Genomic DNA, 16,638 nt, shown 5'->3' on the forward strand with positions numbered 1-16,638 from the left:
AGCTGACTGCAGCTCCTGCTGCGTAGAACGTCGGCGGCTCCGTGCCGCGTTGGTAAGTGCAGTGTCATAACATGCTAAACAAGGCAGAAGACACAAAAAAACAAAAAAAAAATTTAGTCTCTGAATTCCAAGGGACTGCATCTTCTGTTGATCCACTGAACCTCTATATGCTTAATCCACAGATGCACCTGTAGTCCAATAAACAAAAAAAAAAAACCAACCCACTGAAACCTCTGCTCATAGAAATACAACAAGAACCAATCATTGAAAGAAAAAACATTCAAGAAAATAATTAAGATCACCGAGACATAGTTCAGCCATCATTGATTAAAAAAAAAAAAAATCGACCAGTCCCCATATAGGAGAAATAAGATAAGTAATATTAAACAATGGAATTTATTTGTAACTAGTTACTCAATAGGATCCTCCAAGATTAACAACCAAAGTATCCAATAAAATAAAGGATCGCAAAAAATTTAAAAAAAGTATGTAATAAGTGTTTCGCAAGAGCATAGGCAGCCATTTTAAATGAGAAAATCTTGCCAAATCACAAGGAACAGAAATAAAAAAAAAACCCCAAACATAATATTTCAGAGTTCTGTTTAATCTGACAGGTTTGCATTGAAAAATACAAGATGAAGCCTAAATAAACTTCTACAAAGTTGAACACGAATAAAATATGATTAATTATTTAAAAACTTTGCCATGTCACTCATAGACATGAGGCAGAAAAGATAATCAACATACTGACAGAAAAGAAAAATGTCTTCATGCGTTGGCTAAACAACATTGGGCTTGTTCCTTCGAGTGCAGAACAACCAGCTTCCCATCGGCAAATATTTTCATTTTAACTGGAAATTGCTGCTGAAACTTCACACCTCTGTGATATAACTCTGAGCAGATGGGAGCAAGCTTTGGAAACTTTAGTTGAAAAATCATTAAACAGTAAAAGTCTTTTTCCCTTCTTCGTATTCAGCCTTTTTTTTTCCTTGCTTATAAGCATGCATAAATTTGACTTTGTCAGCATAGTTCAATATATGCGTTACCATTGATCTCAGCTGAGGTGCTTCCTCTCTGTAAGGGCCCACCCTTTGTACTCTTTCCGCAACAGCTGGTTCCACAGTCAGAGAGAGGTCTAGAAACTCTGGTAGCCAGACTTGTACTATCTGCATTAAATCTTGATTTTTTTTACCTTCTCCAGAAGGCCAGTGATGTGAAGGTTTTTGCTTCTCGCCTGATTCTCTTGATCTTCAGTCTAGTAACACTGCATTGTCTTTTCTTAAATTGGCTGTGATGTAAGTTGTGCAGAAGATATCTCTTGTGCTGCGACATGATTGTCTAAGTCTTGAATCTTTTTTGCATGTCTTGTAAAGTCCTCCCTGACTTCAACAAAGGAGGACTGTAATTTAGATAAATTAACTTCTAGTATTGCTGATACATGTTTAGATATATCTCACCATCTTGTCTTTTATTTCTGCCAGTGAGCATTCCATATCAGCAGCCATCTTGAAATCAGAGACCTTATCCTTTGGTATATGTGTAGCTCATTCAAGTTTAGAAGAAAAAAAAAAAAGATCCTGCTACTAGCCACTGTGACGTCAGCAATAAAAACAAAACAAAACACACAGGTTCAAAAAATGAGGAAAATAGAATAGACCTATACGGAGCTCTTTCAGTTTGCAACCTCTCACTGGGTCAGCATAGTCAGATAGATGCACAAAGTTAATTTTAATGTGGCCCTGTGTCTCAGAGAGGTGTATAGAAGCTGAGTATGTTAGCAGGAGTGCAGGTGAAGGAAAGGTTTCCTTTTGCAAGGAGGCCTGTGTGCTAGAAATCTTTTAATCTCTAAGTAACCATCTGCTGGAAGTGCACAGAGGCAGGGGGTCAGTTGGAAGGAAAGGGAGAACCTTTCAGAGCCCTGGGTAATCTTCTGTGTCAAGGAGTGTTACTCACCTCTTTGACAGACAAGTGGGGTACATCCCCTCAAGGGCCTGGTAATGAGGGGACGTAATAAAAAGCCATGGCTCTCCTGAATCTGGGGCTGTTTGAAATTCCACTAAAAGAAGTTGATTGGAGCTGAGATACTATCGAGGGATCCCAGAAGGGAGCAGCCAGGAATGAGGCTGGGGATTTTCTACTTAAGTCCCTAGATGCTTAAGAAAAAGGGTGAGAGACTGCTCAGAAGCTGCAGATTAAACCTGGATTTACTAGGGTAAGGACTCTGCTGGATTAGGACCCTACACTGAGCCAGAGAGTACCTGCCTTGGGCTGCCAGAATCTTGAAGATATTTCTGACGGGTTTTTCCTGTAGCTGAACAGAGGTTCCAGTGAGTAACCATCTATCTGGTGGAGGAATGGAAGAAAATACTATACTGATTTTGCAACAGAGGACAAAGGAGTGATGCATATAGCGAAAAATAACGTATGCTGTAGTTACACGATGTTAGGTTCCATATTAGGAGCTACAACCCAGGAAAAAAAATCTAAGCATCATAGTGGATAATACATTGAAATCTTTGGCTTGGTGTGCTGCAGCAGTCAAAAAAAGCAAACAATGTTAGGAATTATTAGGAAAAGATTAGTGAATACAACAGAAAATGTTATAATGCATCTGTATCGCTCCATATTGAGATTGCACTTTGAGTACTGTGTACAATTCTGATCGCTGCATCTAAAAAAAGATATAGTTGCACTGGAGAAGGTTGAGAAGGGCGACCAAAATGATAAAGGGGATGGAACAGCTCTCCTATGAGGAAAGACTAAAGAGGTTAGGGCTGTTCAGCTTGGAGAAGAGACGACTGAGGGGGGATATGATAGAGGTGTTTAAAATCATGAGAGGTCTAGAACGGGTAAATGTGAATCAGTTATTTACACTTTCGGATAATAGAAGGACTAGGGGCAGTCCATGAAGTTAGCAAGTAGCACATTTAAAACTAATCTGAGTAAATTCTTTTTCAGTCAATGCACAATTAAGCTCTGGAATTTGTTGCCAGAGGATGTGGTTAGTGCAGTTAGTGTAGCTGGGTTTAGAAAAGGTTTGGATAAGTTCTTGTAGGAGAAGTCCATTACCTGCTATTAATCAAGTTGACTTAGAAAATTGCCATTGCTATTACTAGCATCAATATCGTGGGATATACTTAGTTCTTGGGTACTTGCCAGGTACTTGTAGCCCGGATTGGCCACTCTTGGAAAAGGGATACTGGGCTTGATGGACCCATGGTCTAACCCAGTATGGCAATGTCTTATGTTCTTGAGTAACAAAGTTACTGGAGACCTTTTGATGCTACACCAAGAAACCATTTTCATAAAGGGAGTTTGTAAAGAGAGAACTAAAGCTTTCTTTGAACTGTGATCTCATTTAAGTTGTACTTCTATCTGCATCTACTTGACTGTCACTATGTTTAATGCTGAAAACTCGGAATTAAGATATCTTTCCTTTGGAGCACAGTAGGAGACTGGTTAGTGTTTCATTTGGTTGGAGTGTTCTTAGCCAGGCACTGGCCCTGCAGGAAAACCTGTCCCCAGTTCTCAGCCCTGGAGAGCTGTTTCCCCACCTCAGGGTTGTGAATACCAAGCACCCCGAGACTGGAAAGGTGGTCCCCACGAAAGGTGGGGTTACATGAATATTTTTACTGTTCTGATTCTCCATTCTAGTTTAAAAGAACCTGTAATATCCCAAGTCAGCTTTTAGAAATAGCCAATAGAAATTTCATAAAACATGGACTATATAATTATCCTTTGGAAATATGTATAATGCTCCAAGGAATAACAAATCTCATCTGTGTTTCAGTGCATTAAATGATCTGAACATGTAGAAATGATGTTTTAAGTTGCTTGCTCTTCTGCCTTATTCAGTCTCATGCTGCAACTACAGTAGTTCATCTTGAAATCTATTGCATATAATTTTTTTTTAAACAGGAGAAGAAGGAATTTGAACAGAGATTTGCCAAAGAACAAGGAGCCCTGAGGGAGCAACTGCAGGTGATCAGACTTGGTTTCCTCTTTTGTATGTCTCTTGGCCTCAGAGCTTGGACGCATTGGTTTGGTTTTGCCTCTTTTCCATTCCTATCTGTCTCTTTGAGCAACTGATTGAATTCCTTAAATTCCTTATTTTCCTTTTTGTCCTTAGTTGGTTTATTCTACAATATTAAGAGGTCCTTTTGCTTTTATTAAGGTTCATATCCAGACAATTGGCATTTTGGTTTCAGAGAAATCTGAGATACAGACAGCCTTGGCGCATACCCAGCAGGCAGCACGGCAGAAAGCAGGTAACGTGCTTTGTACCTTACCTTCACTCAACCATCTTTGAGAGCTTCGCTTTCAGCACTGACAGTAGAAAGCCTCAGGTAACCCATGTTCAGCTTGGGAAGTTGTGCTCCTTTCCCCTTAGGATCAGTGTAGTTTTCCTAGTAGTGTGTACAATATGTCCCAGCTGACTCTAGCCTCCCTCTTCCTTCCGTACTCCTGTCTCTCTTGCACAATTTCAGGAGAAGCAGAAGATCTTGCTAGTCGACTACAATCCTCACGGCAGAGAGTGGCAGAGTTGGAACGCACCCTCTCTTCCATCTCTACGCAGCAAAAGCACTTTGAAAAAGTAAGCCTTTTAACTATGTGATCCCTCCTCTAGATTCCATCCTCCCATCTTTTTTTTTTTCTTCATATTCCTTATCTGATCTGTTTCCTATGTCTGTTGCTGTGATGTATGTCTCTGTTTGGCAGACGTTCTGGGATGTCAACATGTCTCTTATACAGAGATAGGAGGCTTATGTTCTGATGTTCTATGCTTTTATTTTATAGCATAACAAACAATTGGAAAAGGACCGGGATAGTCTGCGACTTGACCTGTATAAACAAACGTAAGTTGTTCAGTCTGTATCTTCATGTTGAAAGAGTCCCAACCACTGTTCTCTCTAAGCTGTACGCATGTGCACACACACACACACACAGGTTATGAAACCTGCGCGCACAGAAAAATAAAAAGGTAGATTTTTAAAGGGCTGCACGCCCATAAACGCGAGTATCTCACTGCACACAAAAATATGTGCTAATTTATAACCTAATGCAGTTCTGGCAGATAGGTGCTATCTACCTTATAAATGGGCTCTGACCGACGGCCCGCAAATGCGCAGTAGAGAGCAGCTCTACCGCGCATGTGCGGGCCAGCACGTTGGTCAGAGCCGTGCGTGCCCGGAAAAAAAAAAATGGCGGTGGGGCCGCGAAGCAGGAGCGGGAGGAGAAGCAGCGGCGCCGCGCGCGCGAGTGACACCACCCCCCCCCCCCCCCGAGATCTGCCGGCAGGAGCGGGAGGAGAAGTGGCGCCGCCGCGCGCGGGAGTAACACCGCCCCCCGGAGATCTGCCGGCAAGAGCGGGAGGAGAAGTGGCGGCGGATCGAGAGAGGGAGGGGAAAGTGAGAGAGAGAGAGGGAGGTGAGAGAGGGAGGGAGGAGGGGAAGGTGAGGGAGGGAGGGGGGAGGGGAAGGTGAGGGAGGGAGGGGGAGGGGAAGGTGAGAGAGGGAGGGAGGTGAGAGGAGAGGGGGAGGGAGGTGAGAGAGGGGTGAGGGGGAGGGAGGAGAGGGAGAGGGGGGTGGGAGGGAAGGGGAGAGGGAGGAGAGGGAGGGGGAAGGTGAGAGAGAGGGAGGGGGAAGTGAGAGGGAGGGGGGAGAGAGTGAAGGAGGAGGGAGAATGAGGGGGAGGGAGTGGGAAGGAAACGGACCGAGCCCGTTGTTACGGGCTTAACGGCTAGTCAATATATAAAGTGAAGGAAATAGAAAGCGTCCTGCTTTGCTGGTGGCACCGTCCTAGATTAAAGGTGAATCTGTGTCTGGACAGTGATTTTCTGGCACTGTTTCATCAACTGGAAAGCACTGATTAATGGCCCTTTTCACCGTTCCATCTAGATTTGTCCTCCTTCCATCTTTAGGTCTACTTATGCTCTCATTCCTTCAGCATTTTGCAGGACCCTAGCTTCTCCTCCTCCTCTACTCCAGCACTCACCCTCCACATGCTTCCCACTTTTCCTCTCTGCATTTTCTTTCCTTCTTTCCCTTCCCTCCTTTCTTATCTGTTCTTCAGTTTCACTTTACATCCTGCGGTCCCAAAATGCTTGTTGCGTTTATATGTTTATTTGCCCTTAAAATACCATCTATAAAAGATCTAGGCAATTTACAAAGAAACAAAACATACATAATTTCTTAGCGTGGTAGCCAGATGGACTCAGGACCAATGGGTTATGCTCCCCTGCCAGCAGATGCAGACGGAGTCAGGTTTCAAAGCTGACATCACCCTACCTACACCCCTGCAGAGACTTCAGCCCTTCAATATTTCTTCGTCTCCAGCAGATAGAGGACGTGCTTTCCCTCTGGGGATCGCTGCACTTTTTGGGAGAAAAAAATTCTACTTTTAAATTGGAAAAAAGATTGAGCCCCGCTCTCCTGCTGTGATACCTAAAGGTCCCTCCCCCAGTTCAGAATTCCTGAGGTGATTTCAAAGTTCCCTCAGAGGTGTACCTTGGTCTGGTAGCTGGTTCCCAGCTTGGACTTTGCTGCTGAAGCAGCTGAAAGGCAGTGGGTGCAGAAAGCTGAGTGTAGTGGTGACAGCCAAAGCCCTCTTCCCCTGCAGCCGGAGACCGTCTCTGTACCCAGCGCTGAACCCAGGTAAGTAAAAAGAAAAAAAGAGGATTAACTTGGGTACAGGTCAATACCGAGAGACTGCAGGTGGCATTCTCGGTTATGTGGCAGTGCCTCAAAGTTTTTAGTTCTCTGCCTCCATTTGCTGGTAAGGATGCAAAATCCACTTGTGTCTGGACTGATCTGTGGTACTTCAGGATTGAAAAATAGGTAAGAACCAATTTTTCTTTCCAGTGGAAGAGGGGCATATCCCTGAAGGATTCACAGGACAGGAAGATGGAGCCTCCTATGAAGAATTTATTTCATTGGCAACGGCGGTCCAGATTTCCATTTGTTCAGCTGTGGTGGTCCAGGCTCTCTCTTGCTGGATCCAACAACTGCCAGAGAGCGAGGAGGCAGCCAGAATGGAATCCATGGATCTTCATTGTCCCATCCAGGACGTTTTTCTGGTATTTCCCTGGCCAAACAAGCCATCCATGAAACTTTATTAAAACTTCAGATTCTGCAGGCAGTGGTTCTGGTATTCCCTCTCAGAACGTGGACAGGACTGTCATTCGATTTATTTCATGGTACCAAAGACTGATGTTTCTTTTCATCCTATATTAGATCTCAAGGGAATGGATTGCTGTCTGTGGGTTCCTTGTTTCCATAAGGAAGCACTGTGGTTGGTCCTCGCTGTGGTTCATCAAAGGAGTTCCTGTGCTCACTGAACCTGATGGAGGCCTGTCTTCGCATCTCATTCCATGAACAGGACCAGAGATACCTGCATTTTTGCGTGCTGTAGGAACATTTCTAGTTCCGAGGCTACCTTTCGGTCTAGTGACCGCGCCATGTGTATTTACCAAGGTAATAGTCATGGTAGCAGTGGCTCTCTGGCGCAAGGGAATTACATTGCATTCATATCTTGATGACTATCCATTGTATGAGGAGGCGGTGCGAGTGAATCTTCAAGTGGTACAGTTCTTAGAAGGCTTGGTCTGAGTGATCAATATCACTAAGAGTTCCCTCCACCCATGCAGTCCTTGGAGTGCTTGGGGGTACGGTTCAAAACTCAGATAGGACGTGTTCCTCACAAATGAATGGATCCGCAAGATACTCCAACAAGTTGGGAGTTTTCTGAAACTGCCGGTTCCCTCGGCCTGGGACTATTTTCAGGTGCTCTGCTTTATGGTGGTGACTCTGGACTTGGTCCCGTGGACCAGGGTGTATATACACTTACTCCAGGCATTGCTCCTGTCGAGATGGTCTCTGGAGTCTGAGGATTAGCGAGTGCGGCTTCCTTTGAGTCAGTGGGTACGAGAGACTCCCTTCACATCTGCTGAAGGGAGTCAGCTTAACTACCCCATCGTGGATCTTGGTGACAATGGATGCAAGCCTCTTTTTAGTTGGGGGGGGGGGCTCGTTGTCAGGAGCAGGTGATTCAGAGGTGTTAGTCTCTAGCGGAGGCCTCCTGATCCATCAACCAGCTAGAGACCGGGGCTATTCACCTGGTTCTTATTCACTTCCTCCCACTGATTTGGGAGAGGGCCATTTGAATTCCCTAGGACAATGCCACAGCTGTAGCTCATGTAAATTGGCAAGGGGAGACCAGGAGTTTGTGGAAATGTCACTCCTGTTTCCATGGGCGGAGAGAAACCTACTGTTGCTCTTGGCAGTGCATATCGCAGGTCAGGAGAATGTTCAAGCTGACTTGCTCAGTCACAAGGATCCAACCTGTTGGATCCCAGAGAATGGGATTTAAATCTGGATGTTTTCGCTGGATTTGTCACAGGTGGGATTGTCTACAGGTGAGTGACCCGGCAGAATGCAAAGGTAGTCTGGTTCTTCAGCTGACGTCGGGAACGAGGGTCATTGGGCATCGATGTCCTAGTCCAGCCCTGCCGGAGGGAGCACTTCTATACGCCTTTCCTCCATGGGCGCTCATAGGTAGGTTGCTAAGAAGAGTAGAACTGGAAAGCAGCTGGTGACTTTTTGAGCAGTTTTGTGGGTCCAGGTCAAAGGCTCTTTAGAGAGCAGATGTGCCCTGGATGTTGGCCTTCCTTCAGGGCAATCTAGACAAGAGACTCGCCTTGAATTCCTTGAAGGTGCAGATGGCTGCCATTTCATGATATCAGGGGCCACTGGGAGGTGCTTCTCTAGCGTCTCATTTCTTGAGGTGTATGAAGAGGTTACACCCTCCTTTTTGTCCCATCATTACCCCGTGGGCTCTGAATTTGGTGTTGAAGGCCCTAATGGGGGACACTTTTGAGCCTCTGAAACAGATTTCACTGAAGGACCTATCGCTGAAGACTGCATTTCTGGTAAGAACATAAGAACATGCCATACTGGGTCCGACCAAAGGTCCATCAAGCCCAGCATCCTGTTTCCAACAGTGGCCAATCCAGGCCATAAGAACCTAGCAAGTACTCAAAAACTAAGTCTATTCCATGTTACCATTGCTAGTAATAGCAGTGGCAATTCTCTAAGTCAACTTAATTAATAGCAGGTATTGGACTTCTCCTCCAAGAACTTATCCAATCGTTTTTTAAACACAGCTATACTAACTGCACTAACCACATCCCCTGGCAACAAATTCCAGAGTTTAATTGTGCGTTGAGTGAAAAAGAACTTTCTCCAATTAGTTTTAAATGTGGTACATGCTAACTTCATGGAGTACCCCCTAGTCTGCATGGAGAGCCCCCTGTTCCACATGGTGGGTTTTGGAGCTGCAAACCTGGTCTTGCTGAGACCTTTTTTTTGGTGATCACACCAAATGTAGCTACTTTTCAGCTGGTGCTGTCCTTTCTTCCTAAAGTAAATTCTGTTTTTCCTATCAATTAAGTGATTTCCCTTCCAGTTTTTTCTCAAGAGGAGTATGGGCCAGAGTACCGATCCCTCTGATGTCTGGATGTGCAAAGGATAATCCTGTGCTATTTGGAGGTTATTAATGGCTTCCTCAAGTATGGCAAATTGTTTGTTTGTCCTGTTTGGTGGTCCATGTAAAGTTAAGGGGGCTTCTAAGACTACCTTGGCTCGCTAGATAAGAGACCATTAATTTGGCTTATTTAATCAAAGATAAGAAGCTTCCAGAATCGGTGCGTGCCCATTCTACCAGGGCGTATTTGGTGTCCTGGGCGGAGATGCATGCTCTTGCGCCAGCTGATATTTCCAGGATGGCTATGTGATTGTCTCTGAATTTGCCTAACAAATCTTAATTTTTTTGAAGGGGTTAATAAACGTGGATAAAGATGAACTGGTAGATGTAGTGTATTTGGATTTTCAGAAGGCGTTTGACAAAGTCCTTCATGAAAGGCTTCTAAGAAAACTAAAAAGTCATGGGATAGGAGGCGATGTCCTTTCGTGGATTACAAACTGGTTAAAAGACAGGAAACAGAGAGTAGGATTAAATGGTCAATTTTCTCAGTGGAAAAGGGTAAACAGTGGAGTGCCTCAGGGATCTGTACTTGGACCGGTGCTTTTCAATATATAATATATATAAATGATCTGGAAAGGAATATGACGAGTGATGTTATCAAACTTGCGGACGATACAAAATTATTCAGATTAGTTAAATCACAAGCGGATTGTGATAAATAGCAGGAGAACCTTGCAAGACTGGAAGATTGGGCATCCAAATGGCAGATGAAATTTAATGTGGACAAGTGCAAGCTGTAGCACATAGTGAAAAATAACCCTTGCTGTAGTTAAACGATGTTAGGTTCCATATTAGGAGCTTCCACCCAGGAAAAAGATCTAGTCATCATAGTGGATAATACTTTAAAATCTTCGGCTCAGTGTGCTGCAGCAGTCAAAAAAGCAAATTATTAGGAAGAGAATGGTTAATAAAATGGAAAATGTCATAATGCCTTTGTATCGCTCCATGGTGAGACCGCACCTTGAATACTGTGTACAATTCTGGTCGCCGCTTCTCAAAAAAGATATAGTTGTGATGGAGAAGGTACAGAGAAGGGCAACCAAAATGATAAAGGGGATGGAACAGTTCCCCTATGGAGGAAAGGCTGAAGAGGTTAGGGCTGTTCAGCTTGGAGAAGAGACGGCTGAGGTGGGGATATGATAGAGGTCTTTAAAATCATGAGAGGTCTTGAACGAGTAGATGTGAATCAGTTATTTACACTTTCGGATAATAGAAGGAGTAGGGGGCATTCCATGAAGTTAGCAAGTAGCACATTTAAGACTAATCGGAGAAAATTCTTTTTCACTCAACGCACAATTAAGCTCTGGAATTTGTTGCCAGAGGATGTGGTTAGTGCAGTTAGTGTAGCTGGGTTAAAAAAAGGTTTGTATAAGTTCTCGTCGGAGAAGTCCATTAACTGCTATTAATCAATTATACTTAGGGAATAGCCATTGCTATTAATTGCATCAGTAGCATGGGATCTTCTTAGTGTTTGGGTAATTGCCAGGTTCTTGTGGCCTGGTTTGGCCTCTGTTGCTAACAGGATGCTGGGCTTGATGGACCCTTGGTCTGACACAGCTTGGCAATTTCTTATGTTCTTAATTCCTTTGTGAAGCATTATCAACTGGATGTGCTTGTGCGGGAGGAGTCAACTTATGGGGTAGGGCTTTTGCGGGCAGCCTTCACTTCCTCCCACCCAAGTAATTGAAGCCTTTTTTTTTTGTAATTTGTTGTTTATTTGACAAAAAACAAAGTACACATTATTATGTGTCAGCCTCAGAAAGTTATGACCTCTTCTGGAATTTATACAGAGTAGTGTTAAGAAATTTCCCCTTTTAACTCACCATATGAAAAATATATTCAAATTCTGATATCCCCTCAGTAATAATAATTCAGAATCCCTTCCCTGCCAGCTACTTTGTGAAATAACATGAAAACCTGCTAAAAAGACATTTAGAAATTATATAGCATACCACTGAGCACTGACACCCAGGACTTCAACAGCAACAACCTTACCTATGAAAAAAGCAAGACTGCAAATATGGAACACAATTCACTTACTATTGGAAAAATAAAGAAAGCCAGACTGCTGTAGATTCCTACACAGAATCTACATCTTACTTAGCAGAATCCCCCACCTGTCAAACATGCAGAATGCAGATGGCCCCTTATCTAATACAGAATAAAAGACCATAAATTATAAAAAGCCTACAGAGAAAAACTGAAACTCCAAGAGTTGGGAGGAGGTGCGGAAGGATGGTGGGGCAGGATACAGTATGCCTGCAACATTTCTGGCTGGGATTGCCAGGGTTGAGGGAAAAGTAGCAACAGCAAGTGGTGATGAGGAATTTTAAGTACCAGCTCCCTACTCTGCACGCTCCTCAAGCAGCAAGCACATGTGGCTGTTTTAGAAAGAATAGGCTTGCTATGTCAAATTTTTGGTGACACACTAGTTGAGAACCACTGAAGTAAGGTATCAGGCAACAAGATTACCAAAAGTCTGACTTGCTCTTTATTGGAAGAGGTGGGGATGATTGTATCCCTGTCTGCATCTCCCACTTTACATTAACACAGGAAAGCTTTTGGTATTTAGGAATTTTTAATTTTTAGGGACTAACTGTGTCCCTGTCTTAAATGGCATCCTAGAAGATATGGGATGACTTGTTAGTGTACTAGGTGAGCAGGATAGGAATATTAAGAATGAACATCCTTCCCAGACTTATTTACTTTTTTCAGTATCTCCCTGTTACGCCCCCTATGAAATTCTTTGTTAATTTGAATAGTCCAATATCTTGATGCATTTGGTACAAGCATACTCTCCATTTAAAATTAGGCACCTTCTGGATGACCGAGATGAGGGGAGGAATGGCATTCCCTAATTTGCTAGGATATTATTGGGCCTGTAGACTGGCCTTTTTGAAAGATTGGCTGAATGGAGAATATATACTGCCTAGAAGCAGGAGCAGCTGAGGGTGTTGATTTGCCTTTATTTCTGTTTATGCCATCTGCCTCCACCCAAGTGTGCAGATTGTTTAGATTGTGGCCCATAATAGCTTACACAGTGAAGGACCTGGAAAGCACTGTTAAATGTATGGGTATTCCCAAAGGGCCTTTCTCGACACTTGCACTGATTAAGGAGAATCCCAGTATAGTCTCGGCCACGCTTCAATCAGAGGTTGTAGGCTGGTGGGATGCTGAGTTGCAATTCTTGGGACAACTTTGGGATGAGACAGGATGGCTCCCCTTTGAGTTGTTATAGGGGGAGTTGGCCTTTGAGAGGACTCCCAAGAAGTTTTCAGTATGATTCATACTAAGCTAATCAGGGTAGAGAGGGTTTCTGACAGGCCTGTCAGAAGAATGCTGCAGGGACCAGCGCTGATCGTCTTTTGTTCTAAATTCATTAAAGGCCGTATTTTTAATGGCCCACGCACGTAAAAGACGGGTTTATGCGCACAAGAGCCGGGCCTCGGCAGTAGGGCGGTCCAGGGTGGGGCTAGAGGCGCCCGGTACAGCAGCCATTTGCCGCTGTGCTGGGGGATTGCGTGCCGGCAGGGTGCTGGTGTGCACAACTTGCTCCTGCTCCTTTGCAGGAGCTAAACGTAAGTTAAAAAAATGGGGGGGGGGGCTAGGATATGGGAAGGGAGGTTAGGGTAGAGGGGGGAGGGAACTGGGGAAGCCTAGGAATGCATCACCATGCGAATTTGCTAAATTATACCCTCCTTGTGCATGCCAATTGGGATTTTGTAGCATGTGCGCACGTTCTTTTTAAAAATCTACCCATAAGAGTCTTTCTTGAGAAACAAGTTGTTAGGAGTTAGCTATCTGTTGGGAGTATCAATCAGATAGGAGTTAGCAATTTGTTGTCATTTTGTTGTTATTTAGGAGAGTTGTGGGTGGATCCTTGGACCAGTGGCAGATGACCACGCCCCCGGGGGAAGATCCCGAGAGGGACCACCAGTCAGGCTCAGAGTTAGGAGACAGACACACACTAGTTCTTTTATTAGACAGTATACTGAACCACCAGAGGCGGCAGTAATGAGCTGGAATGCCTGGCTGGGCTGTAGTCCCTCAGATACTGGAACAGCGATCCCTGGAGGCTGAGCTGTAGAGAAACTGAAATATAGTGAGTAGGCAGGGTATGCGGAGTACATGTACCGAACCTGATGGTAACACTCACACAATGTCTCATAGAAGCCCAGGAGCTGGAATATATAGGCCCTCGAGGAGCGAGTACCTGGTTCCAGGGTAAGCTCTGAGAGAGCGATGGTACCTCACTGATGTAGTTGGCAGTGATGACTTCCAGGCAGAAGAGAATACGGAGCAAGTCTGGGAATGAGGGCCCTTGAGGAGCGGGTTCCAGACTGTCTCCTGAAAAACAAAGGAGAGAGCGAGGCCCCCGAGGAACGGGTACCCCTGGTAAGTCCGAGGAGGGCAGAGTAGCTTAGGTAGAGTAACCCTTGCTAACTCAATCTGTTAGCAGATTCTAAGACCTTATATATCTGTCGCGGGTGGCGTCATTGCAGGGGACGCCCCTGAGGTTCGTGCCATCACCGGTACTTTGGTCGGAGTTGCGCCGCGCCCCTAGGCCTCCAGGAAGCATGGCGGGTTGCAGTGTCAAGCTGGTCCAGGGATGCCGGAAGACTTCGGCAGAAGGACGCCACGGCAGCCAATCTTCCCGCGGGCGAAGAGGGAGGCGCCAAAGAGGTAAGGAGGGCAGAGAGAGGGCGTCGGGAACCGACGGACGCAACAGTACCCCCTTCAAAGGGCGATTTCCTTTTCTGGTACCAGGCTTAGGTTTTGAAGAATGTGCGAGGTGGAACTGACGAAGCATCTCTTTATCCAGGATATTGGTCTGAGGCTCCCAAGAGTTTTCTTTGGGGCGAAACCTTCCCATTTTAGAAGGTAAACAAAAGTCTTGCCTCTTTTACGAACGTCCAGGACTTCTTCGACTTTGTATTCTAAGTCGTCTTCTGCATTGATGACAGGTAGATCTTGAGTCTTGGAAGAAAATTTGCTGAGTAAGTGTAGTGTCTTCGTCTTGAGATATTGCAGAACATTCACTGTGTATCGTATCATCTGCCTTTTCCCCCAAAGCAAATGTTCGCACCAGCTGGCGACTCTGATGGTTGAATAAAGTCCTTCTGGAGATTTTCTTCAATGTCTTCTGATGTTGCTTTATTCTCAAATGCTGAGAGAAAGTGCACTTGTCCTTTCGGAGACTCAGTTTTAGACTTCTGTCAAATGGCACAGTTATAGGGCTCCAGTGGAGGAAGAATATCAACTACTTCTTTGGAGAATATATCCCCAAAGGGGGTGTACTGGAGCAGCAGTCCCGGTACTGCTGGAGCCGCAGGTATGCCAATAATAGGCAATATCTCCTTAAGGCATTTCCCATGACATTCTGGGCCCCAGTGGGAGAGATCCAGAGATGCCCAGTCAAATTGGGGTTGGTGTACTTGCAACCAGGGTAACCCCAGACGATAAGGTGCACAGCCTTTTCCAGTACGATGGAGAGCTATTCCGTATGAAGAGCTCCGGTGCAGAGAGTAACTGATTCGGTTTGGCAAGTCACATCTCCCGGTAAGGGCTCTCCATGAATGGAGGATAATCGTAGTGGGTTTTTCAACTTGATGAGGGGGATCCTCAAATATTCCACTAGACTTCTGAGAAGGAAATTGCCTCCTGCCCCTGAGTCCACCAGGGCAGGAGTCTGAACCGTGACTGGTCAGTAGGTCAAGGAGACTGGGAGAGAGAGCGTAAGAGAGCGCAGTAAGGCCTAAGAATAGTCCTCCTATAGGCCTTTGGCCCGTCCGTGCTTTCGGACGAGTGGAGCATGTAGAGACATCGTGGCCAGGCTGACCACAGTACATGCAAAGGCCACGCTTCTTCCGAAATCTTCTCTCCTTGAAGTCAAGCGTCCATGACCAAGTTGCATAGGTTCATCTGTATCAGCAGCAGGGATTACTGGAACCATCCAAGGTGTAGAGACAGCACTAGCCTGTTTCAACCCAGGTAACACCTTAGGCCGGGGTTCCTTCACCTTGTCCCAGAGCCGGTGATCAATCCAAGTGGCCAAGGCTATTAATTCGTCCAGCGAGTCAGGTGTTTCGTGAGCAGCCAGCTTGTCCTTTAAACGGGTATCCAGGCCTCTGCAAAAGAATGTCTTGAGACATTTGGGGTCCCAGCGAAGTTCTGCTGCAAGAGTTTTGAACTCGATGGCAAATTCAGCCAATGATCTGCTGCCTTGCTTCATTTCCACCAAAGCAGAACTGGCTACAGCAGTTTAAGCAGGGTCATCGAAAACGGATTTAAATAAGTCCATAAATCCTTCTATGTCCTGCAAAATGGAGTCCTTGCGTTCCCACAAGGTAGATGCCCAAGACAAGGCCCTACCATCCAGGTATGAAAGGATGTAGGTAGTCTTGGAGAGATCTGTAGGAAATAGAGACGGCTGTAAGGCAAAGTGCAAGCAGCACTGGTTCAAAAAGCCCTGGGTCTTCTGGATTTCTCCGGAAAAGCGGATTGGAGCCGCCAGTGGTACAGCAGTCTTCAAAATTACCTCCGGTGACTGACCTTCTTGGTTGGAGGCTGTGCCTTGAGCCTTCTGTGTGTGTAGCTGATGAAATGCTGCAGTAAGTTTCTCCAAGGCGTCTTGCTGCTCCACAATGCGCCGGGCCAGGCCCGGTATGGCCTGCAAGGCATTAAGTTGTGCCGGATCCATGGAGTTAGCAATCTGTTAGGAGTTAGCTATCTGTTGGGAGTATCAATCAAATAGGAGTTAGCAATCTGTTGTTGTTTTGTTGTTATTTAGGAGAGTTGTGGGTGGATCCTTGGACCAGTGGCAGATGACCACGCCCCTGGGGGAAGATCCCGAGAGGGACCACCGGTCAGGCTCAGAGTTAGGAGACAGACACACACTTGAGGCACAGGGACAGGCAGGAGGGAACACCTCACCAAAATACTTTCCCTCTACGTACCAGGATCAGTCCAGGACACCTGGGTTGTGACTCCGCACCAGTAGATGGAGACAGATTAAAACTTGTGGGCGGAGCCATATATAAGCCCCTGTGCCAGTCACAGCCCCTCAGTCTTACTCTGTCTCCAGTAGATGGTGCAGGT

At 45.3% G+C, this 16,638-nt stretch overlaps 1 protein-coding gene across 4 annotated transcripts in view; it reads left to right on the forward strand.

The window, feature by feature from the left end:
* Window positions 1-16,638, forward strand: part of GOLGA2 (golgin A2) — a 128,970-nt gene that overhangs the window by 35,551 nt on the left and 76,781 nt on the right. For all 4 annotated transcript variants that reach the window (XM_029611637.1, XM_029611639.1, XM_029611638.1 and 1 more), the window contains 4 exons: window positions 3,919-3,981; window positions 4,175-4,268; window positions 4,488-4,594; window positions 4,798-4,856. In XM_029611637.1, the coding sequence (XP_029467497.1) occupies window positions 3,919-3,981; window positions 4,175-4,268; window positions 4,488-4,594; window positions 4,798-4,856 (323 nt within the window). The remainder of the gene's footprint in view (window positions 1-3,918; window positions 3,982-4,174; window positions 4,269-4,487; window positions 4,595-4,797; window positions 4,857-16,638) is intronic.

Source organism: Rhinatrema bivittatum, chromosome 8 (assembly GCF_901001135.1).
Source record: "Rhinatrema bivittatum chromosome 8, aRhiBiv1.1, whole genome shotgun sequence".
Taxonomy (NCBI): domain Eukaryota; kingdom Metazoa; phylum Chordata; class Amphibia; order Gymnophiona; family Rhinatrematidae; genus Rhinatrema; species Rhinatrema bivittatum.